General features: G+C 39.9%; 1 protein-coding gene across 1 annotated transcript in view; it reads left to right on the plus strand.

The window, feature by feature from the left end:
* LOC150075139 (unconventional myosin-Ib-like) overlaps positions 1-26,342 on the plus strand; it is a 317,137-nt gene that overhangs the window by 100,313 nt on the left and 190,482 nt on the right. The window contains exon 5 of the mRNA XM_090388377.1: positions 9,087-9,149. Within this exon, the coding sequence (XP_090244503.1) occupies positions 9,087-9,149 (63 nt within the window). The remainder of the gene's footprint in view (positions 1-9,086; positions 9,150-26,342) is intronic.

Below are 26,342 nucleotides of genomic sequence, written 5' to 3' on the forward strand. Positions count from 1 at the left end.
CTTGAACAATATTTCTTAGTTGATATGTAAAGCCTAGTAGCTTCCAAGATAAGTTCTTTGAATGCTTCCCATTTTGAGTTTGCTGTTCGTAACATCATCAGTTGGTCCCACTGTATAGAATTTAAATCTTGTCTCAGACCATCGTAGTCGCCTTTACAAAAGCAATAACCCTTCCCTTTACCCCTGATGGTAGTTACCTCCTTGAGTAAATCCCACTTCAGCACACTGTGATCACTGCCACCTAGTGGTTCCTGTATCTGCAGATTCTTAATGCATGAAGAATCACTACTGATAATCAAATCAAGAGTATTGCTCCCTCTAGTTGGCTCCCGAACATGCTGATTTAGAAAACAATCATCCAATAAATCCACAAAAGCCTTGCTAGTGTGTGAGTGACCAACCCACAAATTCCAGTCTATATCTAGGAAATTAAAATCCCCCATTATAAGACTCTGATTTACTGGCCCACTCTATTTCCCTGTACAGTTTCTTATTATACTCATCAGAGTTATTAGGCCTATAGCACACTCCTACTCTCAATTTTGATCTCTCAATGCTTATGTCACACCAAACTGACTCAACACTGCACTGTCCAGCGATATCGACTGGTTTCACTTCCTTGGATTTTATGTGTTTCTTAACTAATAGCATAACCCCTCCTCCCTTCCTATCCTTTCTGTAGACGTTGTACTCACCAAATTCCAGTTCTGCATTATTTGTATCTGTGTGACACCACGTCTCTGATATCCCAACAATATCCGCCTTTGATGCTTTGAACAATACCTCAAATTCATCAAATTTATTTACCAAACTCCTAGCATTGGTGTACACGCAAGTATACATGCACCTGTTCTTTTTCTTAGCTACCCTAACACAACCCTTGTGTTTACTTGTACCCCAATGACGCCCAGCAGACTCTGAAATATCCTGCATCTTATTTTCCAAGCTGCTGCTCATTCCAATAGAAGCAGTGCAAGAATCACTTTCACCTCTGCCAGCGGCTACTGTTAATCTATTAGTCCTTGTATCCCCCAATCTAGCAGTTTTCCGACCCACCTAAAACTGCCTCGATAGCATCAGCAAACATTCTTGTACCCTTTCTATTTAAGTGTATCCCATCCCTGTAGAAGCAGTCTCTCCTGTTAACAAGTACAGACCAGGCTGAAAAAAATTCTACCCCTTGAGCCTTGCACAATCTTCCCAGGGCCGAATTGATCGACAGGGCTCTCATCATATACTCCCTCCTATCGTGTCTGGGCAGAATTGCAGACACTTTCAAATTCGACCCTAATTCACGGCTTTTTTTCAACAGTGACCTGTACTTGTTAAGTAATTCTGCCGGTCTCCTACTCTTAATATCATTAGTGCCAACATGTATAACTATATCACCTTTTGTGCCTTTAAAGTATGATATCCGCTCTGCAACATCATCAACCTTTGCCCCTGGCAGACATAACGTGGTCCTGTGCCACCTATCCTTTTTACAAAGCATGTTCCCCGTTTCCCCGACAATAGAGTCACCAACAACTACTAGTTCCTTTGGGACCATCGTATTCTGCCTTGGGGGCTGCTGCTGTGTTGCGTGATGCCCAAGTGCAAGCTCTGGCATTGGTGTGGGCAGCTCAGAGCTTGATGGGCCCCTCACTTTTAATCCTTCGAGGGCATCCACCCTGTCCTTCAAGCTCTTCATGTGCATAAAATAAGATTATGAAACACCTTCAGGGTAATTCTTTAGCAAGTTACTATTTTAAAAGGAACTCTCTCCTCTCTTCCATGAGATGGGATAGGGGGAGAGGGAATGGGAGAGCAGGCAAAAATTTTGAACTTCAATTTGCTTTATGCTATACTGAATTTGAAATTTCTTAGAAATTTCAGAATTTTTATAATATGGGATTAAAAACCCCAGTAAAGCTTCCCTTGAAGAATGTGGTTTGCTGTTGATAATGTCTTCAAAACCAGCAAAGATTCTACAAATAAAAGTTAGATTTTGAGTTGTGTGAGAAAACTTTTAAGAAGACATATTTAATTTTCCATTTAATGGAAAAGTAAATATGTCAGTGGCCGGTTATGGTCTCTTTCCATCTTTGCAGGGGTCTAACTCTGTCTCTCCTTCCCCTGGGTTTGTAGTTTAGAATCTCTTTCGGATATCCTCCATCCACCATTCTCTCTACCTGCTGGATCCATCTGATTCTGTATGAATTGATAAAATTCAGTACTGAAGTTGGCTCCAGTTCTTATGGGATGTCTTGATTTCTTTTCATCTAAATTCTGGTATAGTCTGCATTTCTGTGCATGAAGTGCATTTCTGCACCAGTCAACCTCCTCCTATACCCTTTTCTTATTGTCCATGCCTCAGAGCCATAGGTTAGGATAGGTCTGCGAGGGTGCTATATATTTGTGCTCTTGTTTTCTTATGTACCAGATTAGATTTGAAAATGTGATTTTTTTTTTTTTTTGTTTTAGTTATTCCTGTGTAATTATTTTTTTTTTGCTCAATATCTTCTTCTTTTTCATAGAACAAGTGTTATCCTAGGTATTTGAAAGTTGGTTTGGTTTAGTTTGGTTTTGATATTACTGGTGCAAAAATGACTGCAGTTATACTTTGCCAATTTGAAAGTATTAACTTCTGCAATAATGTTATTGTCAATGCAGATCCTGCTTCTTATTGGATCTCTTCCTTTAAATGCCATCGCTTTTGTCTTTGAAGTTGAAATTTCCATATCAAATGATTTTGCTATTTTGTTTAATGGGAAGATGGCTTTCTGCAATGAGTTCTCATTTTCTTCTATTAGAACCTGGTCATCAGCAAAAAACAGTGTGCCTATTCTTGCTTTGTGGCTAAGTTTGATGCCTGTCTTGAAGATTTTCCTCCATTCTCTTATAATATGATTTATATATATTTCGAATAGAAGTGGGGACAGTCCACATCCCTGTCACAACCCTGTGTTTATTGTCTCTAATTCATTTGTTTGTGATTCAATCTTAATTCTTCTTCTTATTATTAGCTATATGGTGCAAGAAAGCCTGAGGCTTATGCTGCACCAGCCAAAAAAAAAAAAAAAAAAAAATTCCCAGGTTACCCTGAGAGAGAGAGAGAGAGTCAAAAGTAGATGGGAATCACCAAGAAAAAGAAGAATAATGATATCCAGCTAAGGACCCTGGGTATGCCAAGCCCACACTCACCAGATGTGAGCCCCTGTTCTATTATTTTTATAGATATTGAGGATGCCCTCGATCAACTGGTTTGGAATATTGTCTTCTTTTAACGTTTAAAATAGTTTTGTTTGGTTCACCTTGTCAAATGTTTTTGTTATCTATGAATAAGAGATGGATTTACAAATTAAACTCTCTTCTTTTTCCAATCAGGTGAAGTGTGAAGTAAGCATCTGCACATGATCCTCTCCTCCTGGACACATTTTGTTGTTCTCCAAGGATGTTTTCGTAGTATTTACTAAGTTTCAGTTTTAAAATTCTTAAGTATACTTTATATCCTGAGTTTAGAAAACTGAATTGCAGTCATTTATATTGCCTTTTTTTGAAAATTGGCACTACAAGAGCATTTTGCCAACTATCTGGTGATGGATTGCCCGCAAAAATCATATTCATCAGTTCAGGTAGTTTAATTTCAAAATTTTTTTCCTATTTGATGAGTTCTATGTTAATTCCATTGTCGTTTGGACATTTTTTGTTTTTACTATTTTTAAGCACTGTTTCCAGTTTTTCATTAGTGAATGCTTCTATTATTAGCATTAGTAGAGGCATATGATGCAAGAAAGCAAGCTTATGCAGCATCAGCCAAAAAAAAAAAAAACACGCTCCCATTTCACCTCTCCGTTCATTCCAGGTACCTGTCCAGCTCAACCTAAAATTTATTTAGGCTATCAACTTCCACAACAAAGGATGGAAGTCTGTTCCACCAACCAACCACCCGCTGGCTAAAGGTAAACTTCTGCACGTCTATCCTACATCTGTCTTTCCTCAATTTGAATTTGTGCCCTCTCAAGTGATTATTCTGAGCAAGAGGCAGTATCCCATCAGCATTGAGCATGCTCAAGCCATTCAAGGCTTTATACACCTCAATCAGATCACCTCGCAGGTGCCTAGTCTCCAGACACTGTAATTTGCAAAATTTAAGCCTTTCTTCGTAAGAGCAACCCTTTGTTCCATTCACTAATCTTGTTGCCTTTCTCTGTACTCGTTCCAACAGCTCTACATCCTTCTTAAAATGAGGCCTCCAGACCTGTATACAGTACTCAAGGTGTGGCCTGACCATTGCCTTATATAAGGGAATAATCACCACTTTATCCCTGCTAGAAATATTCCTGTATATCATTGACAAGACACTATGAGCTACTCTTGCAGACCGTCTGCACTGCTCAGAAAACTTCATATCTGCCTGCACAATTACTCCCAGGATCTTTTCAGTCTCTACCACGGTCAGTGTAGTACCAAGAGTTGATACGTCACTCTTGGGTTGCTGCTTCCCATATGTAATACTTTACATTTGTCAATGTTAAACTTCATTTGCCACCTCTCAGCCCATCTGCTCAACTTTTCTAGATCCTGTTACAGCAGCATATTGTCATTAGTGTCCTTAACAACCCTGCCAACCTTCGTATTGTCTGCAAACTTGGACATCAAGCTTGATATACCATCATCAATATCATTTATAAATACAGAAAACAACAATGGACCCAATACTGAACCCCGAAGGACTCCACTAATAACATTAGTCCACAATGAGCAGTGTCCATTGATTACCACTCTCTGTCTTCTCCCACTCAACCATCCCTTTATCCATAGCAGCAATTTGCATCCAATGCCACACTGCTCCAATTTGTGCAGCAGTCTTCCATGTGCAACAGTATCAAAAGCCTTTCTAATATCCAAATATATGATATCAAAGTTATTCCCTTCATCCAGTTCCTTTGTGACCACATCATAGTATCCATTCAAATTGTTTGCAAGACTTTCCCTTAACAAAACCATGCTGTGTCCAAGCTATAACTGAAGTCTTGTCTAGATGATCTTGCAGTGCTTCTTTAACCAGTGCCTCCATTAATTTTCCTGGAACAGAAGTTAAACTAACAGGTCTATAATTACTTGTGTTGCTCTTTGATCCTCCTTTGTGAATTGGGGTCACATTTGCACATCTCCAGTCCATGGGTACCTCCCCTGAGTCCAAAGAAACTCTCATAATTATGCCTAAGGGTTTGGTTACTTTCTTTGCTGCCTCCTTTAATATAACTGCATAGATCCCTTCCACCCCATATGCCTTTTTTATGTTTATCTTCAACAATTTCTCCTCCACTTTCCTGTCAGTTATTACAAAATCATCCAGCTCACTGCCAGAGTTTAACTCACCTCTGGCATTCCCCTCCCTGAATGAAGATGCAAAATGAGTATTTTGCATCTACATTCACCTCATGGGTGAATGTATATGCAAAATACTCATTTAGTTTGTTAGCCACCTGAGCGGGATCATCAACAGTTGAACCATCAGTATCCAGCGGACCAATCTGATTCATCCATTTCCTTCTAGAGTTTACATAGGTAAAGAACTCTTTGTTGTTTTTCTTTGCATCGTTTGCCAAGGATTTCTTCTATTTTTGGTTGGTTCCCCAAAGTTGCCTACGTGATTTTGGATTTCTATATTTCCTACTCTAGCATTCATGTCTCCCAGTAGGAGCAGCATGTCATTCTTGTTTACTTTTTCTATTATACTTTGACATTGGCTGTAAAATTCAGAGCTACCTTCTTTCAGTTTGTACAAGCCTATTACTAGTAACGAATGGGCTGGAGTACTGGGGTCCGTAGTTTATAATATACACGTAAGTTAGTTATAATCCAGTTTAATACAAATATTAACAAAAATCAGTAGCTTTCGAGACGCGTGTCTCTTTGTCAACTGACAAATTAAATACAAAATTGAATACAATACAACGAGCTGAGTAAGGCACGTTAATCATGTGTCATTGTTGTTGCACGGACGTGCGCTGCTTTCTACACCAGTGATCATCCAGCAATAAAATGGTTGTCTCTAGGATACCATCTGCCATCGGGCTAATCAGATCTCGAATACCTACCATTTACGCCAACAGCGCAAATTCATAAACTTAAGCATAGAAGCTAACTCCTTAAAGGCGAACACACATTCAAATGACACAACTTCCTTCATCTTGAATCTAAGCAGCAAACAACTATCCAGCGAGCAGCTGAATGTTTTATCCAACGGCATGAAATTCGCCGTCATACCATCCAAACCTCCATTCACACAGCTCGCTATGGGTATAGAAGCCAGTATTACCAACCTTCCCGAAGAAACTGCCAACGAGATCCGTTTGAGGACTGCCGCAATCCTCCGCAGCACTCGGAAAACTTACTCAAACCTTAACCATCGTCAGCATGCCGCCCTATCGTCTATAAGAAAAGACAACTCCATCGTCGTACTTCCTGCGGATAAAGGCCGCCGGACCGATCAACCTACCGAGAGAAAGCCCTGACCCTACTACTAGACCCAAACGTATATGAACCTCTATCTGATCCACCCATTAAGGTCTTGAAACGTCTAGAGACACATGTCAATAAACTCATCCACACATGGTTTAAAGATAAGAAGATCTCGATCACAACTCAGCGTCTTCTACGTGCTACTGGCTGCCAACTACCGCAATTGTATGGATTACCAAAGATCCACAAACCGGGTATTCCCCTCAGACCAATAGTGTCGTGCTGCAGTGCCCCAACGTATGAACTGTCCAAACATATCGCGTGCCTCCTCTCACCTCTTATAGGTAATACCTCGCACACCGTTAAAAATAGCAGTGAATTCATCCACCTCATTAAGGACCTTTCAATCACTGAGAACACTGTCATGGCATCATTTGATGTGGTTTCTTTATTCATTTCAATTCCCGTCCAACAGGCCGTGCACTGCGCCAGAAGGCTCCTCGAGAACGACTTAAGCCTCCAATCCAGGACATCACTATCCACTGATGACATCTGTACCGCCCTCAACCTATGCTTATCAAGCAGCATCTTCACTTTTGAGGATTCACTCTACCAGCAGGTACATGGCACTGCTATGGGTGCCCCTGTCAGTTCCGTAGTAGCCAACGTCGCCATGGAAGATCTGGAGGAGCAGATACACCAGAACCCACCTACACCTATTACAACATGGTGTAGATACGTTGACGATATTTTTACCGTAATACCACGTGGTTCTGAAACTGCACTGCTGGAATACCTCAACTCCCTATCTAATTTCATCAAGTTTACCATAGAATCAGAGGTGAATGGTACGTTCCCGTTCCTGGACGTCCTAGTGCATTGCGTAGGCCCACATCTAGAGACCTCAGTATACCGCAAACCTATGTGGTGCGGTCAATTCACTAACTACAGGTCCGGCCACGCACCAAGCCATCTGAATAGCACTGCCCGCACCCTATTCTCCAGGGCTTGGAGCCATTCCAGCACCGACACAATTAGGCATAACGAGATCTCCCGTGTGAAGGCAGACCTAACCAAATGTGGTTATCCATCCCATGTACTAAGCAGATGCCTGTTACATGCAGAAGAACTCGCATCCAACCGAAGACCACCGGACAAAGTCGGTATATCGTCCGCCTACATTCCCTATTATCCCGGCCCGTCAGGACGGATCTCGAAGGTCCTTAGAAGTTACAACATCAAATGTGTGCAATTACCCTGCAGGAACCTATGTTCACTTGTCTCCAGCGTGAAGACCCCTGTCACACCTGTCTTACGCAGCAATGTGGTATATCGCATCACCTGTAGAGACTGTAACAGTTGCTACATAGGAGAAACATCAAGGCGTCTCCAGGATCGCCTCACGAACACGACAGAGCAATCCGGCTTGCCGAAACTGACCAGTCCACGGTCGCAGAACATTTTTGGGCCACCAACCACGATCTTGACCCCAAATGCGACTTTGAAATAGTAGACCACTCACAACACTTTCGCCACTGCCTATGGCTAGAGTCACTCAACATAGTAAACAATCCAAAGGCATTAAATCGCCAGAAAGGCATACGTCTACATCCCATCCGAGAGACAACTGTTTTATTGCTGGATGATCAGTGGTGTAGAAAGCAGCGCACGTCCGTGCAACAACAATGACGCATGATTAATGTGCCTTACTCAGCTCGTTGTATTGTATTCAATGTATTTAATTTGTCAGTTGACAAAGAGACACGCATCTCGAAAGCTACTGATTTTTGTTAATATTTGTATTAAACTGGATTATAACTAACTTACGTGTATATTATAAGCCTATTACTGTTAGATAACCTCTTTCTATTTTTAGACGTATTTGTATAATTATTTATTCTAACTTTAAGTGATTTGTGATTGATAATTGATACTCCTGCTCTTGCTTGTTCTTCTTTTCTAACACCACTGTAGAAATGGCTGTGGTATTTGGTTTCTGTTGTTCCATTAAGTTACTTTTTTGTTTCTGTCAAAACAGCTATATTTATTTTCTTTTGCATCAGAATATCATCAATTTGATCTTCTTTGTGAGTTATACTTCTCATGTTCCAAGTAGCCAAAAATATTTTTTTCCAATCATTATCCTTAGCCAGGCCAGGGTAATTTCCATCCAAGACAGTGCTGAACTTTTTTCTTTTTAAACTTGAAAGAACTTGTAGATTGGTTACTAGCCAAAGCACAAGGTGTCCAATGACAAAGCTGCTGTCTGTCTGAGGCTTTTGGATTAGCCCATTTGGCATATCCTCCAACTAAAGATATTATGCTTATTCTGGTACTACTTGGTTGTCATAGCCCCATCAGTTTAACCGGCCACACTAACATGAAGATGGGGTTAATTTGGCCAGGTGAGGCTTTGTGTTGCACATCACTGGCCCATTAGAAGCCCAAATAAACTTGTACAACAAAAATAACTTAAAATGTATAGTAATGTAAGATTATTGCAAAATAATAATAAATATGTGCAATTGAGTGAAACAAACATTTTTCTTATATATTTTTAAAAACAAAATCAATTTGCTGCATGCGTTGTTTCCTTCAGGAAGGTTTTGATAAATGGAGGATAATTTATTCCCCAGGGTATCCAGTGGGAACATATAGATTATTTCAACAATGCTGTAATATGTGACCTGATAGAAAAGGTAGGTAAAGAAAAACAATATGTGAGTATAAAATGATTTTTTTCTGTTTCTTTTATTTTGGTAGAGTTAATTAATAATTCATACCTTTGACTTTCTCTCAACAACACAATACAGAAAGCATTAAAATATATGCATTTTTACAACTACAGAATAAAAATTTGTTTTGTTTTATAGGAATAGAGTAATAGCCATATAATGCAAGGAAGCCACAGGCTGTTGCAGCACTGGCTCGGGGTGGGGAGGGCAAGTACATAAGAAAATACAAATTATTTGCTTCCCTCCTCACATAGGTTAACTATCCAGTTGACCTTTGAATTTATTCAAACTGGTAGGCTCAGCTACATGTGAAGGCAACTTGTTCCAGCAATCAATGACTTGCTGGTTAAAAGAAAACTTATTACAATCTAGTCTAAACCTCTTCCCCTTTAATTCGACTTTATGCCCCCAACCAGAGTTCAGGAATTCTCTATAACAGTGAAAATTCCACCTTCATTCATTTTACTCACCCCTCTCAGAGCCTTATAAGCTTCAATCAGGTCACCTCTAAGGTGCCTGGTTACCAAGCTCTGTGGTCCACATAACTGGACCACAGAACTAAACGTTTCGCACTAAACCTTTCTTCTACTTCATTATTTTTTTCTTTTACTCTCTTAAACAAATTTAAAGCTTTGGTCTGAATGGCTGCTCTGCTAAGGGGAATGCATTTTTGATTACAATCCTCAATCCATACAGTTAAAAGACGCTCCATTTCTATCACAGTAATACTTCTATTCCTTGGAGATGTTTGCAAACCACAAAAGGCTGATGCAACTTTACATTTTTCTTTTATTTCTCCTGCATGTTTTATAATATTCCGTACCATAGATTCAGGCATTCCAACATCTCATCCTATTTTAGAGTTGCTATGACTGCATTCCTGTCGTTCAATAACATCAATTTTTTGCTCTAATCTAATAACGAGCCTCTTCTTTTTTGCGCTCGTAGTGTTTTTATCTGAAGGAATCTTCCTTTTATCCATTTTGTTATGGGCACTTCTTAAAACGATCAAAACAAATCATGAAAACTAATGTATATTACGACAGGCAAGTAGCACATGCACACGCGAAGATAAACAAATGTAGCAGTATCTAATGCGAGACTAATCGAGGCTAATCTTCTAATATGAGGCTAGCTGTGCTAGCCTTGCATTAACTGAATTTTGGTTCGCATTAAACGCGACCTGGTATCGTTATACAATTCGCACTAAATCGAATATTGCATTATTTGAACTTGCATTAATTGCAACCTAGTTGTATATCGTATTGTAGAAGGCAATGACTTGGCCACATCTTAAATGCTGCATAAGCCTCAATTTAAGAAAGATCTGGGCCTGTAGGAATGGATGCATAAAAGAACAACATGACATACTTTAAGATTGCATTAGGTAAATGTTGATGGCATCCTTACTTCTTCTCAGATAGCACACACATAAGGGGATATAAATTTAAAATGGATGGTTGTAGGATAGATATGCAAAACTTTGCTTTTAGCCAGAGAGTGATTAATTGTTGGAACAAACTTTCAGCTGGTGTTGTGGAAGTGGGTAGTCTGACATTATGCTGGCTTCTATAGCTGAAGGTGCCTCCGTAGCCAGGTGGGCGGGAGCAGCAGTGCGTAGCACACGCTTCTTGATTAGACCAGGGTTCAAGCCCATGACCACCAAATATGGAGGATGCGGAAAGGTCAGGGAATGACCATCACATTGTGTAGACCATCACAATTTGTGTAGCAGTCTTTCATGTGCAACAGTATCAAAAGCCTTTCTAAGATCCAAGTATATAATATCAAAGTTATTCCCTGCATCCAGTTCTTTTGTGACTGCATCATAGTATCCAATCAAGTTGGTCAGGCAAGACTTCCCCTTAACAAAACCATGCTGTGTCTGAGCCATAACTGAAGTCTTGTCTAAATGATCCTGCAGTGCTTCTTTAACCAGTGCCTCCATTAATTTTCCTGGAACAGAAGTTAAGCTCACAGGTCTATAATTACTTGTGTCAGCCTTTGATCCTCCTTTGTGAATTGGGGTCACATTTGCACATTTCCAGTCTATGGGTACCTCCCCTGAGTCCAAGGAAGCTCTCATAATTATGGCTAAGGGTTTGCTTACTTCCTTTGCTGCCTCCTTTAATATAACTGGACAGATCCCATCTACCCCGGGTGCCTTTCTTGTGTTTATCTTCAACAGTTTCTCCTCCACTTTACTCCCAGTTATTTCGAGATTCTGTAGCTTACTGCTAGAGTTGAATACACCTCTGGCATTCCCCTCGCTGAATAACTCCTCATGTGTGAATGTCGATGCAAAATATTCATTTAGTTTGTTAACTACCTGAGCAGGATCATCAACAGTTGACCCATCGATATCAAGTGGACCAATCTGATTCATCCCCTTCCTTCTAGAGTTTACATAAGTAAAGAACTCTTTGCTGTTTTTCTTTGCATCCCTTGCCAAGGATTTCTCGTAATCTGCCTTCGCCTGCCTAACCTCCTTTGTAACTTGATTGCATATCAACTTGTATCTATCATAGGCTTCTGTGTCATGTGTTAATTTGTAAGTATCCCATGCATTTTTCTTCTCTGCCATATGCCTCATTAGTTCATCTGACATCCATTTTGGCCTAAACCTTGAACAATATTTCTTAGTTGGTATGTAAAGCCTAGTAGCTTCCAAGATAAGTTCTTTGAATCCTTCCCATTTTGAATTTGCTGTTGGTAACATGATCAGTTTGTCCCACTGTATAGAATTTAAATACTGTCTCAGTCCATCGTAGTCGCCTTTACGGAAGCAATAACCCTTCCCTTTACCCCTAATGGTAGTTACCTCTTTGAGTAAATCCCACATCAGCACACTGTGATCACTGCCACCTAGTGGTTCATTTATCTGCAGATTCTTAATGCATGAAGAATCACTGCTGATAATCAAATCAAGAGTATTACTCCCTCTAGTTGCCTCCCGAACATGCTGATGTAGAAAACAATCATCCAATAAATCCACAAAAGCCCTGCTAGTGTGTGAGTAACCAGCCCCCAAATTCCAGTCAATATCTGGGAAATTAAAATCTCCCATTATAAGACTCTCTGATTTACTGGCCCACTCTATTTCCCTGTACAGTTCCTTATTATACTCATCAGAGTCATTAGGCCTATAGCACACTCCTACTCTCAATTTTGATCTCCCAATGTTTATGTCACACCAAACTGACTCAACACTGCACTGTCCAGCGATGTCGACTGGCTTCACTTCCTTGGTTTTTATGTGTTTCTTAACTAATAGCATAACCCCTCCCCCCTTCCTATCCTGTCTATCCTTTCTGTAGACGTTGTACTCCCCAAATTGCAGTTCTGCATCCCTTATATCTGTGTGACACCACGTCTCTGATATTCCAACAATATCTGCCTTCGATGTTTTGAGCAATACCACAAATTCATCAAATTTATTTACTAAACTCCTAGCATTGGTGTACACGCAAGTATACCTGCACCTGTTTCTATTCTTAGCTACCCTAACACAACCCATGTGTTTACTTGTACCGCAATGGCTCCCAGCAGTCTCTGAAATACCATGCATCTTGTTTTTCAGGCTTCTGCTCATTCTAATAGAAGCAGTGGAAGAATCTCTTTCACCTCTGCCAGTGGCTACTGTCAATCTATTGGTCTTTGTCTCCCCCCAAGCTAGCAGTTTTCCGACGCACCTAACACTGCCTCGATAGCATCAGCAAATATTCTTGCACCCTTTCTATTTAAGCGTATCCCATCCCTGTAGAAGCAATCTCTCCTGTTAACAAGTACAGTCCAGGCTGAAAAAAATTCTACCCCTTGAGCCTTGCACAATCTTTCCAGGGCCGAATTGATCGACAAGGATCTCATCATATACTCCCTCCTATCGTGTCTGGGCAGAATTGCAGACACTTTCAAATTCAACCCTAATTCTCGGCTTTGTTCAACAGTGACCTGTACTTGTTAAGTAATTCTGCCGGTCTCCTACTCTTAATATTATTAGTGCCAACGTGTACAACTATATCACCTTTTGTGCCCTTAAAAGATGATATCCGCTCTACAACATCATCAACCTTTGCCCCTGGCAGACATACCCTGGTCCTGTTCCACCTATCTTTTTTACAAAGCATGTTCCCCGTTTCCCTGACAATAGAGTCACGAACAACTACTAGTTCTTTCGGGACCAGCGCATTCTGCCTTGGGGGTTGTCTCTGTGTCACGCGAAGCCCAAGTGCAAGCCCTGGTGTTGATGTGGGCAGCTGAGAGCTTGATGGGCCCCTCAATTTAGTTTCTTCGAGGTCATCCACCCTGTCCTTCAAGCTCTCATATAGGCCTACAAGAGCGCCGAGTTGGGTGGTTGCCTGATATCGATACACTCCTTGCATCGTGCACACACAAAGACATCCCCCTTGGCAGTATCATGTCCCGTACCCGATTGCTCTGCAAACATCAAGGAAACAGTGCATTTTGTAAGGCTGTGAGTCAGAGGACAACTGCCCCCCTCAGTTCTGCTCTGAGCCACAGCACTTCCATTAGCTTGAGCCTTTTGCTTTGCTGCTCTGGTCTGAGTTATGATTCTATTAATTTATTAATTAATTATAATTAATTATGTCATGTTATTAATTATGTTAATTATAATTAATTATATTACGTTTGTAATGTAAGTCGTTATATGTATTTATTTAAAAGTACAATTTAACTGCTAACGAAGTTCAACTAACGCTATCTAGTACGGTATATAACTATCGTATCACAAAGGCGGGAAAGTTACGAACGGTAGCGGAGTTGAAACACGTGGAAACCCTTACCGATACTTTTATGCAATTACAAGGCCGAGTAAAGAATAAATACACCAAATTAATCAGAAAATCACAAAATAATGTTATACTACTAAATTTAAATCATAAGTTTTAGAAAAACAATAATTTCAAATCAATAAAAAGAAAAATCCACTTAGCGGCTTTGAACACGACCGTCTCCTAGTAGCCTCGTCAGCAGACTCCAAAAAAACCAAAACAAAAAACAAAAACCAAAACCAAATAACAAGAACAACTGTAGCTTTGATTTCTGCTTTGACTTATGACCATCAAAAAGTTAAACGCGTTCTGGCTGAAGCTCTAGACTACAGGCTGGATGTTGATGAATTGAATAATTATATTAAATCTAGTATTGTTGGGATATTACCTCAAACTCAACCTATTGTTAAAACTCTAGTTGATCCTTCCAACTTAAGTAGACATAGTCTGAGGAAAAGGGAGTATGCAAAAACTCAACACATTTACCACAAAAATCGAAAAAGATGTGCCAATAATATTCTGGATCCAGTGAAGGCATCTGAAGAAGCGGTTGAATCTTTAGTGTTTCTCAGATTTTGGAAAAACATCTTTTGCAGGGATAATTTAAAAGAAGAAGACTTGTATTTTAAATCAGGCTATGAGGAATATCCAGTGATAAGGGTAAATCTTTATAAACCTATTACTAATGCTGAATTAAGATCTGCTTTACCAGCGCTATCATCTAGTCCTGCTCCTGATGGAGTGACTTCAATGCAATTAAGATCCATTTCGGAAAATCTTTTGTTTGACCTTATACACATATTTTTATGGGTCAGTTTTATTCCCCAGTGTTTGTACGATGCATATACCATATTTATTTTAAAGAAGATCGATTCAAAATTACCATCTGAATTCAGACAAATAACTCTGTCTTCTGTTATATTGAAAACATATCACAAGGCCCTTGCAAGCAGACTCTCATCTATGATGAAGTCGGATAACAGACAGAAAGCCTTTCTTCCAGTTGATGGAGCTGCCAAAAATACAATTATTTTACAATCACTGATCAAGGTTGCAAGAAAGGAGCTCAAGACTCTCCATTTAGCCTCGATTGATTTATGTAAAGTGTTCGATAGTGTCTCTTTTTACGCTATCATTGAGCTGCGGTGGAGGAAACAGTTGTCTGTAATGTTTATTAATTTTATTTTTCAATTGCACCGCTCCTATGTTACCTCAAATGAGGTTCAGAGGTGATTACATTAAGCTATGTTCAACTAACGGGGGTGCGATAAGGTGATACTTTGTCACTTTTCATTTGGTTTTAGACTAATTATTTTGTAAAATTTCCTCATATATTTGTTTTAAACTCGGACATTAAGCCTGATATACCATCATCAATATCATTAACAAACACAGAAAACAACAATGGACTCAATGCTGAACCCTGAGGGACTCTACTAATAACATTAGTCCATGATGAGCAGTGTCCATTGATCACCACTCTGATGAGGTCATCAGTGAATGCTTTGGCCTTCACTGATGGCGTCTTCCGCGCAATCCGGATTGCAGTGCCTTTTAGATCAGGCGAATAATTTCTTCACTGCCAAGGGTCTTAGAATCAATGTTGAGAAGAGTTGGACACTATCCTGGGTAGACTCGGGTAAGCAGAAAGTCAAAGTGGAGCTCAAGAACTTCCTAATAGGTAAAACCAGGTTACCTTCAGGTGATATTAATTAGACCTGGAAATATTTGGGGATAGCCTTCACTGTCTCTGATAAATCTTATCTGACTGTCTTCCTGGGTGATCTGCTGGGAGGCTTCAAAAAGCCCTGTTAAAACCCCAGCAGAGGCTGTTTATCCTCCAGGCATATTTGTTGCCTAGATTTTATCATTGTTTAGTGCTGAGGAGGGTAACAGCTTCCAGATTTAATGGCTGGGACACCCAGGTTAGACTTGCTATTAAGAAATGGCTTAGGTTGCCAAATGACGTGGTAAATGCATACTTTTATGCCAACATTGTGGATGGGGGGACTAGGTATCCCTTTGCTATGATGGTTTATTCCCTTATTGAAGAAAGAAAGATTAGAGAAGCAACTGGGCTCTGCTTCTAACCTAGTACACTACTTGATTGAAAGATCATCCATAAAAAAAAAGAACTGAGCTCAGCTAAGAATTTGTTAAAGGATGGAAATTTTTTTATAGATTCTAAAGCATCCCATAAAGAAGAGATGGAAGGATCTCCTGCATGGCTCCTATGATAGCTGTTGTTTCAAATATTCTAACTAGGTTTGCTCACAACACCAATTGATGGAGGTGGGTGATGGAACCAAATTACTATCCGGTCATGCATTTGTTGACCTAGTGAAAACTATGATCAGTGCCCTTCCTACCCTCTCTAGAACATCAAGAGGATGTAGTACGGATAGGCAGTGCAGTCAAGTCGCTCGCCATAGCACAAAGGTATCATAGAAGACATGATGTTCGAGTTAAAAGACATGGTGCTATTGTAAACCTGGTAGAAAATTAGTTGCACCAGAGGAGCTGGCAGATTAGAAAGGAACCTCGGTTTTCAACTGATTAGGGTATCGGGAAACCAGACCTCCTTTGTGCTCGGGATCACTTCATCTATTTTTTGCATGTTCTGATTGTAGGGACCAGTCTAGACCTTGAACCACGTTCACTGCATAAAATCTGACTATTACAATAACAACGTGAGTCTAAAAAGGTTAATAGAAGCCGGAATATCTTATCAGTCCAATTATATCATCAGTAATAATCTCATACAAAGGAGTTTGGTGTAAGCCTTCTGTGGCCTTGTTCCTTTTATGGGATTGACAACTTAAAAATCTTGACAATGCAAGGTACTTGGAACTGCTGGGAAGTTCATCAGCAAATGACCCAACAAATTGCTATTGATTCCCTTGTATGTAATATTATGTTTTTTGCATTTTTTATAGTTTTAACCTTTTACTTAAAAAAGGGAATTTGTTAAAAATAAAATAAAATAAAAAATTAGAATTAGACAAATCCCTCCAATAAATATTAAAGAGGGATGGAAAGATGAGGTGGTTGTACATATATTTTTTCCCCCTTTTTTTTCTTTTTTGGGTGACACTGTATAACTTGCTTCCTTGCATCAGTTGTAGCTTCCAATACTAATGCTAATTGAGAAATTTATGAGATTTGCACTGTAGAGTCATGTGTATCAATTGGGTGTTAGGAGGCAGGATAATTCAGTTAATAAATGTGTATGCACCAAATGTTGGGAATGAGAACAACAGTTTCTTTTGGCAATCTGCACGGACTTTGGCTGTGGCCACACTAGGTTTGGGCCACTCCAACACAATTCCAGGCTCCAGCCATTGATAAGACTTGAATTTCTGACACACTTAGAGGTGCTTATATTTTAAAAGATATATGTTTAAAGTTTTGGACCTGATTGATGTGTGGCGCCTCCGTAGCCAGGTGGGAAGGAGCAGCAGCTAGTGCGTAGCACACGCTTCTTGATTAGACCGGGGTTCGAGCCCGTCACCACCAAATATGGAGGATGCGGAAAGGTCAGGGAATGGCCACCGCATTTCCCGGAGCAATATGGCCTTAGTTGCTAATGCTCCTAAAAACCAAATAACAAACAAACAACAAACGATTGATGTGTCGAGGATTGATGGAATATATATCTTCCATGATATATAAGTATCCACAGTAGATGACACAACTAGATTGTGTCATTTAGAACATGAGTAGGTTTATCATAAATTAGTATTCACATCTCATGGATGGTTCACACCTCATGTCTCTCTATCCTATCCTTTCAACTTTTATCTACTGTCTATCACGACCCCCTTTTTTGTGACTTAGTGGCAATTGATGCAAGAAATCAAACTTTATAGCATCAGCCATAAAAAAAAAAAATCACCAACATCATGTGCCCAATTCATTTAATAATATGTTTACTCCTTAAATTTATTCACTTACACAGCCCAGATGGAAGTTGAAGTTTGTTCCAATGATCAACTACCAGCCGGATTAAAAAAAAATTTGCACACATCTGTCCTGCAACCATCCTTTTTCAGTTTAAATTTATGGCACTTCACATGTGTCCAAGCAAGAGGAATGACACAATAGCATTTAGCTTACTTAATCCATTCAAAGCCAGAAACATCTCAAAACAGATCTCTTCACACATGCCTAGTTTCCAAATGCTACAATTTCCAAAATTGAAGCCTTTCCTGGTAAGAGTTCCTTTTGTTTCCCTCACTAATCTGGTTGCCCTTCTATGCAGCTGTTCCAATAAATCCACATCCTTCGTAAAATAAGGCATCTAGATGTGTATGCAATACAAATACAATGTGATCTAATCATTGCTTCATACGGTGGGATAAACACCCTCCTTGGACTCAGGAGAGGTACTCATGGACTAGAGATGTGCAAATATGACCCCAATTCACAAAGGAGGATTAAAGGGTGACACAAGTAATTACAGACCTGTTAGTGTTAACTTCTGTTCCAGGGAAATTGATGGAGGCACTGGTTAAAGAAGCACTGCAGGATCATCCAGATAAGAGTTCAGTTATAGCTCGGACACAGCATGGTTTTGTTAAGGGGAAGTCTTGCTTGACCAATTTGATTGGATACTATGATGTGGTCACAAAGAAACTGGATGCAGGGAATAACTTTGATATCATATACACGTATTTGGATCTTAGAAATACTTTTGATACTGTTGCACATGGAAGGGGGTTGAATTTGAAAGTGTCTGCAATTCTGCAAAGACACGATAGGAGGGAGTATATGATGAGAGCCCTGTCGATCAATTTGGCCCTGGAAAGGTTGTGCAAGGCTCAAGGGGTAGAATTTTTTTCAGCCTGATCTGTACTTGTTAACAGGAGAGACTGCTTCTACAGGGATGGGATACACTTAAATAGAAAGGGTGCAAGAATGTTTGCTGATGCTATCGAGGCAGTGTTAGGTGGGTCGGAAAACTGCTAGATTAGGGGGATACAAGAACTAATATATTAACAGTAGCCACTGGCAGAGGTGAGAGTGATTCTTGCACTTCTTCTATTGGAATGAGCAGCAGCTTGGAAAATAAGATGCAGGATATTTCAGAGACTGCTGGGAGTCATTGGGGTACAAGTAAACACATGGGTTGTGTTAGGGTAGCTAAGAAAAAGAACAGGTGCATGTATACTTGCGTGTATACCAATGCTAGGATTTTGGTAAATAAATTTGATGAATTTGAGGTATTGCTCAAAGCATCAAAGGCGGATATTGTTGTGATATTAGAGACGTGGTGTCACACAGATATAAGTAATGCAGAACTGGAATTTGGGGAGTACAACGTCTACAGAAAGGATAGAGAGGATAGGAAGGGAGGAGGGGTTATGCTATTAGTTAAGAAACACATAAAATCCAAGGAAGTGAAGCCAGTCGACATCGCTGAACAGTGCAGTGTTGAGTCAGTTTGGTGTGACATAAGCATTGGGAGATCAAAATTGAGAGTAGGAGTGTGCTATAGGCCTAATGACTCTGATGAGTATAATAAGGAACTGTACAGGGAAATAGAGTGGGCCAGCAAATCAGAGAGTCTTATAATGGGGGATTTTAATTTCCCGGATATTGACTGGAATTTGTGGGTTGGTTGGTCACTCACACACTAGCAAGGCTTTTGTGGATTTATTGGATGATTGTTTTCTAAATCAGTGGCGCCTCGGTAGCCAGGTGGGAAGGAGCAGCAGTGTGTACTACATGCTTCTTGATTAGATGGGGCTTGAGCCCGTCACAACCAAATACGGAGGATGCGGAAAGGTCAGGGAATGACCACCGCATATTCCCGGAGCAATATTACCTTAGTTGCTAATGCTCCTAAAAACCAAATAACAAACAACTAAATCGGCATGTTTGGGAGGCAACTAGAGGGAGCAATACTCTTGATTTGATTATCAGTAGTGATTCTTCTTGCATTAAGAATCTGCAGATACAGGAACTACTAGGTGGCAGTGATCACAGTGTGCCGAAGTGGGATTTACTCAAGGAGATAACTACCATCAGGGGCAAAGGGAAGGGTTATTTCTTTCGTAAAGGTGACTACGAGACAGTATTTAAATTCTATACAGTGGGACCAACTGATGATGTTACCAACAGCAAACTCAAAATGGGAAGCATTCAAAGAACTTATCTTGGAAGCTACTAGGCTTTACATTCCAACTAAGAAATATTGTTCAAGGTTCAGGCAGAGATATATGGCAGAGAAGAAAAATGCATGGGATACATATAAATTAACATGCGACACAGAAGCCTATGATAGATATAAGTTGATCTGTAACCAAGTTAAAAAGGAGGTTAGGCAGGCGAAGGCAGATGACGAGAAATCTTTGGCAAGGGATGCAAAGAAAAACAGCAAGGAGTTCTTTACTTATGTAAACTCTAGACGGAAGGGGATGAATCAGATTGGTCCACTTGATATCGATCGTTCAACTGTTCATGATCCTGCTCAGGTAGCTAACAAACTAAATCAATATTTTGCATCTACATTCACACATGAGGAGTTATTCAGGAAGGGGAATGCCATAGATGAAGTAAATACTGGCAGTGAGCTAGATGATCTTGTAATAATTGAGAGTAAAGTGGAGGAGAAATTGTTGAAGATAAATACAAGAAAGCCACCTGGGGTGGATTAGGATCTATCCAGTTATATTAAAGGAGGCAGCAAAGGAAGTAAGCAATCCATTAGCCATACTTATGAGAGTTTCCTTGGACTCAGGGGAGGTACCCACAGACTGGAGATGTCCAAATGCAACCCCAATTCACAAACGAGGATCAAAGGCTGATACAAGTAATTATAGACCTGTGAGTTTAACTTTATTCCAGGAAAATTAATGGAAGCACTGGTTAAAGAAGCACTGCAGGATCATCTTGACAAGAATTCAGTTATAGCTCAGACAGAGCATGCTTTTGTTAAGGGAAGGGCTTGGCTGACCAATTTGATTGGATACTATGATGTAGTAACAAAAGAATTGGATGCAGGGAATAAATTTGATATTATATATTTGGATCTTAGAAAGGCTTTTGATACTGCTGCACATTTAAGACTGCTGCACAAATTGTAGCATTGGTGGCAAATTGTTGCTATGGATAAAGGGATGGTTGAGTGGCAGAAGACAGAGAGTGGTAATTAATGGACACTGCTCATCGTGGACTAATGTTATTAGTGAAGTCCCTCAGGGTTCAGTGTTGGGTCCATTTTTGTTTTCCGTATTTATAAATAATGGTATATCAAGCTTAATGTCCAAGTTTGCAGATGATACAAACGTTGTCAGGGTTGTTAAGGATGCTACTGATGCTATGTTGCTGCAACAGGATCTGGAAAGGTTGAGCAGATGGGCTGAGAGGTGGCAAATGAAGTTTAACATTGACAAATGTAAAGTACTATATATGGGAAGCAGCAACCCCAGAGCAACGTATCAACTCTGTGGTACTACAGTGACAGTGGTAGAGAATGAAAAGGACCTGGGGGTAATTGTGCAGGCAGATATGAAGTTCTCTGAGCAGTGCAGACGGGCTGCAAGAGTAGCTCATGGTGTTTTATCAATGATATACAGGAATTTTTCTAGCAGGGATGGGGGAGGTGATTATTCCCTTGTATAAGGCAATGGTCAGGCCGCACCTTGAGTACTGTATACAGGCCGGGAGGCCTCATTTCAAGAAGGATGTAGAGCTGCTGGAACGAGTACAGAGAAGGGCAACAAGGTTAGTGAACGGAACGAAGGGTTGCTCTTACGAAGAAAGGCTTAAGTTTTGCAAATTACAGTGTCTGGAGACTAGGCACCAGTGAGGTGATCTGATAGAGGTGTACAAAGCCTTGAATGGTTTGAGCATGCTCGATGCTGATGGGATACTGCCTCTTGCTCAGAATAATCACCTGAGAGGGCATAAATTCAAATTGAGGAAAGACAGATGTAGGATAGATGTGCGGAAATTTGCCTTTAGCCAGCGGGTAGTTGGTTGGTAGAACAGACTTCCATCCCTTGTTGTGGAAGTTGGTAGCCTAAATAAATTTAAGGCTCAGCTGTACATGTATTTCGGAAGAACGGAGGAGTGAAGTGGAAGGGTTTTTTTTTTTTTTTTTTTTGGCTGATGCTGCATAAGCTTGCTTTAAGAAACTGGATGCAGGGAATAACTTTGATATCATATATTTGGATCTTAAAAATCCTTTTGATACTGTTGCACATGGAAGACTGCTGAACAAATTGGAGCAGTGTGGCATTGGAGGCAAATTGCTGCTATGGATAAAGGGATGGATGAGTGGGAGAAGACAGAGAGTGGTAATCAATGGACACTGCTCATTGTGGACTAATGTTATTAGTGGAGTTCCTCAGGGTTTAGTGCTGTGTCCATTGTTGTTTTCTGTGTTTGTTAATGATATTGATGATGGTATATCAGGCTAAATGTAGAAGTTTGCAGACGAAGGTTGGCATGGTTGTTAATGACATATGACAGTACGCTGTTGCAACAGGACCTAGAAAAGTTAAGCTGAGAAAAGATGGGCTGAGAGCTGGCAAATGAAGTTTAACATTGACAAATGTGAAGTAATGCGTATGGGAAGCAGTAACCCCAGAGTAACATCTCAACTGTGCAGTACTACACTGACAGTGGTAGAGAATGAAAAGGATATGGGTGAAATTGTGCAGGCAGAGATGAAGTTTTCTGAGCAGTGCAGACGGTCTGCAAGTGTAGCTTATGGTGTTTTGTCAATGATATACAGGAATTTTTCTAGCAGGGATAAGGAGGTGATTATCCCCTTGTATAAGGCAATGGCGAGGCCACACCTTGAGTACTGTATACAGGTCTGGAGGCCTCATTTTAGGAAGGATGTAGAGCTGCTGGAGTGAGTGAGTGCAGACAAGGGCAACAAGATTAGTGAATGGAACAAAGGGTTGCTCTTACGAAGAAAAGCTTAAGTTTTGCAAATTACAGTGTCTGGAGGCTAGGCACCTGCAAGGTAATCTGATTGTTGTGTATAAAGCCTTGAATGGTTTGAGCATGCTCAGTGCTATTGGGATTCTTTCTCTTGCTCAGAATAATCGCCTGAGAGGGCACAAATTCAAATTGGGTTGTAGGATAGATGTGTGGAAGTTTGCCTTTAGCCAGCGGGTAGTTGATTGCTGGAACAAAATTCCATCTGTCGTTGTAGAAGTTGATTACTTAAATAGATTCAGGGCAGAACTAGACAAGCATTTGGAGCGAGTGGATGGATGAAATTAGAAGGTCTTTTTTTTTTTTTTTTTTTTTGGCTGATGCTATATAAGTTTGCTTTCTTGCCTCATGTGCCTTTGCTAATGCTTATCACAAAAAGGTTCTTTGCAGAATTCCTGTATGTCATTGGCAAATCCCTATGAGTTGTCCTGTAACCTGTCTGCACTGCTTAGAAAACTTCATGTTGAATTGCACAATTCCCCAAGGTCTTTCTTCTCCACTACCCTCAATATTGTATGACACAGTTGGTATGTTATTCTTGGATTACTTCTACCCGTATGCACTACCTTGCATTTGTCAATGTTAAGCTTCAGTTGCCATTTCTCTACCCATCTGCCTAATTTTTCTAGATCTCATTGTAGTAGCATACCCTGATTAATTTCATTAACCACCCTGCCAAACTTGGACATATTAAACCTTCATCAGTATCATTAGTAATTATTGGAAACAAAAAGCCCAGCACTGAACTTTGGGGAACTGCTCAAAATTAACATTAGTACAAGAAGAGCTGTGCCCATTGATAACTATCTCTGACTTCTCCTAGTCACCCATTCCTTTATCCATATCAGTAGCTTATTCCTTTATCCATATCATACCACTAATGCAGAATTGCTCCAGTTTGTACAGTACTCTTTTATATACAACAGTGTCGAAAGCTTTATTGAAATCTAATTATGTGATGTAAAAATTATTTTTGGAATCCAGTTCTTATTTTATCTATTTTGACTTGGTGCATTAATGACTTAGCTGCCAGTGTGTCATTAAAATACCATCCAACCAACATTTTTGCTGCATCATAGTTTTCTGTAGTATTGGTCATGTAAGATTAAACTTTAACAAATCCATGCTGTGACTGCCTTAAAGCTATATTCCTCTCTAAATGGTCCTGCATTACTTCTTTAACCAGCGCCTCCATTTATCTTGAACAGAATTCAAGCTTACAGCTCTGTAATTACTCACTTTACTCTATGATCCTGCTTTGTGAATTGGGAGTACTTTGCACACCTGCTGTCCTTAGGGTCCTCCTCTTGACTCCAATGATGCTCTCATAATTATGGCTAAAGTTTTGCAGATCTCATTTCCTGCCTCTCTAAATGTAATTGGATAGATTCTGGGATGGCCCAGGGCTTATTTACATATAGATGCAACAATTTCTCTTCCACTTTCCTCTCAATTATCACAAAATATTTAGTTCCCTGTAATTTGATTTACTTCTGGCATCTCCATCTTTAAAATCTTCTTCACATGTGAATGTAGATGCAGAATATCCATTCAGTTTGTCAGCAACCTGAGCAAGATCATTATCAGTTATACCATTCATATCAAGCAGACTAATGTTTTTCACACCATTCTTCTATTGTTTACATAAGAAGTTTTTGCTGCTGCTTTGCATTTTTTTGCCAAAGACCTCTCATAATCATCCTTAGCTTTCTCACCTAATTGACGACTTGAATAGTTTAGTTTATGTCTTCTGTATGCTTCTGAATCACCTGATTCTTTATATGCATCTCATGTATTTTTCTTCTCTGCTGTAAATCTGATCAGGTCATCTGACATCCATTTAGGTCTAAGCCTATATGAGTACAGTCAGTCCTTGTATAGCACGATAGTTGTGTTCCTAGAAACCCTCGTGCAAATCTAGAAATCACATTGCAAAATCGTGCAATATAAACAACAGGCCCTATGGGAAAAATAGGGTTAGGTGCCGACCACCCAAGGTTGAACACACATTTGTAATCAAAACATTACCAAACACAATAAATTACCGTAATAAACTATTGCTAATGCTTTTGCTTCTATTGTAAGCAAACTTGTGTTTTGTTTGATTTTCTATCCAAACAGATGACAGCCGTTCCATCTCTTCCAATTCTTTGTGTCTTAATCTAATGGATTTTAATTACACTTTGAGTTGTTCCTGCTATGAAAGTTGTTATTTTCTTTGCATTCTTTGTAATTCTCGGTGTTGCCTCATTTAGGCCTGTAGCACGTGCAATATCACATGGTCTTTCATTTCGCTGAAAGCGTTTCACAATTTCATATTTTTTCCTCTATCGACAGAGGCGGACTGGCCATAAGCCTTACCAGGGAAACCACGGTGGGTCGGAGGCCAGTGTGATTTTGGCCATAAATGCTAGTATGAAAAAAAAAAAAAGTAAAGTGCAGCCTTTATCAACCCACTGCAGGATGGAAGCCTCCTCAACAATTCATGTTGAGGGAAATGGACCATAATCTGCCACGCTGGTCTAGTGCGGGTTGGCAGATCGACCGTATTCAGCAGTCAGGGGCTTGAACCCCGGTCTATTCAAAGAGCGTGTGCTACTGCACTCCCGCTCATGCCCACTCAGCTATGGAGGCCTTAATGCTAGTATGAGGCCACTACAAATTTTCCCGGGTAAGAATTTTTGACCCAGTCCGTCTCTGTTTATCAATATTGCTTTTCTTTTTCTCTCTGAATCTGTAATGTCTTCACCAGGACACTTCTTTTTCACACCTTTTAAGTATTTTACTCATTTTTAGGGAATAAAGCACAATTACAAAATGAGGAGGCATGCTTGATATACGTAAACAAAGCTGTGCGCATGTAGCAACTGAATAAACAACACCGTAAAGGCAGAGACACTATGAACACCTCACTAGCTCACATTTTACTAAAGCACATTTCTGGGGATTACTACCATAAAACAATAAAAACAATTTCCAGTTGCGTTTCTGCTAGTGGAATCTGTTATAAACTAGTTGTAAACTTGATCTAATTGCATTTGCGATAATACCGATAGCTGGAATTGTGTGGGTTTTTACACTATTATGGTGAAATGTGTTTCCCCTTCACTGATATAAAAAACAAATACATTTTCAGAATCTTCTTTTCATTCCTGTCGTGTTGCGTTCAGTTGGGGTGATTCCACGTTCGACAGCCATTTCTTGTAAACACAAAGGCGAATCGTGCATAATCGAATTCGGTTCGTGTTATATACGATATTGTTCCCCTATTTATAAATCGTGTATGATCGAATTCATGTAGTGTAAACACGTGTTATACGAGGACTGACTGTATGTCTTAATTGGTATAAAAAACCAAGGCACAAACACAATTACTTACCTGAATGTTTTCAAATGGGAAACAAACAGA

Source organism: Mastigoproctus giganteus, chromosome 14, assembly GCF_048544385.1.
Source record: "Mastigoproctus giganteus isolate SK-2022 chromosome 14, ASM4854438v1, whole genome shotgun sequence".
Taxonomy (NCBI): domain Eukaryota; kingdom Metazoa; phylum Arthropoda; class Arachnida; order Uropygi; family Thelyphonidae; genus Mastigoproctus; species Mastigoproctus giganteus.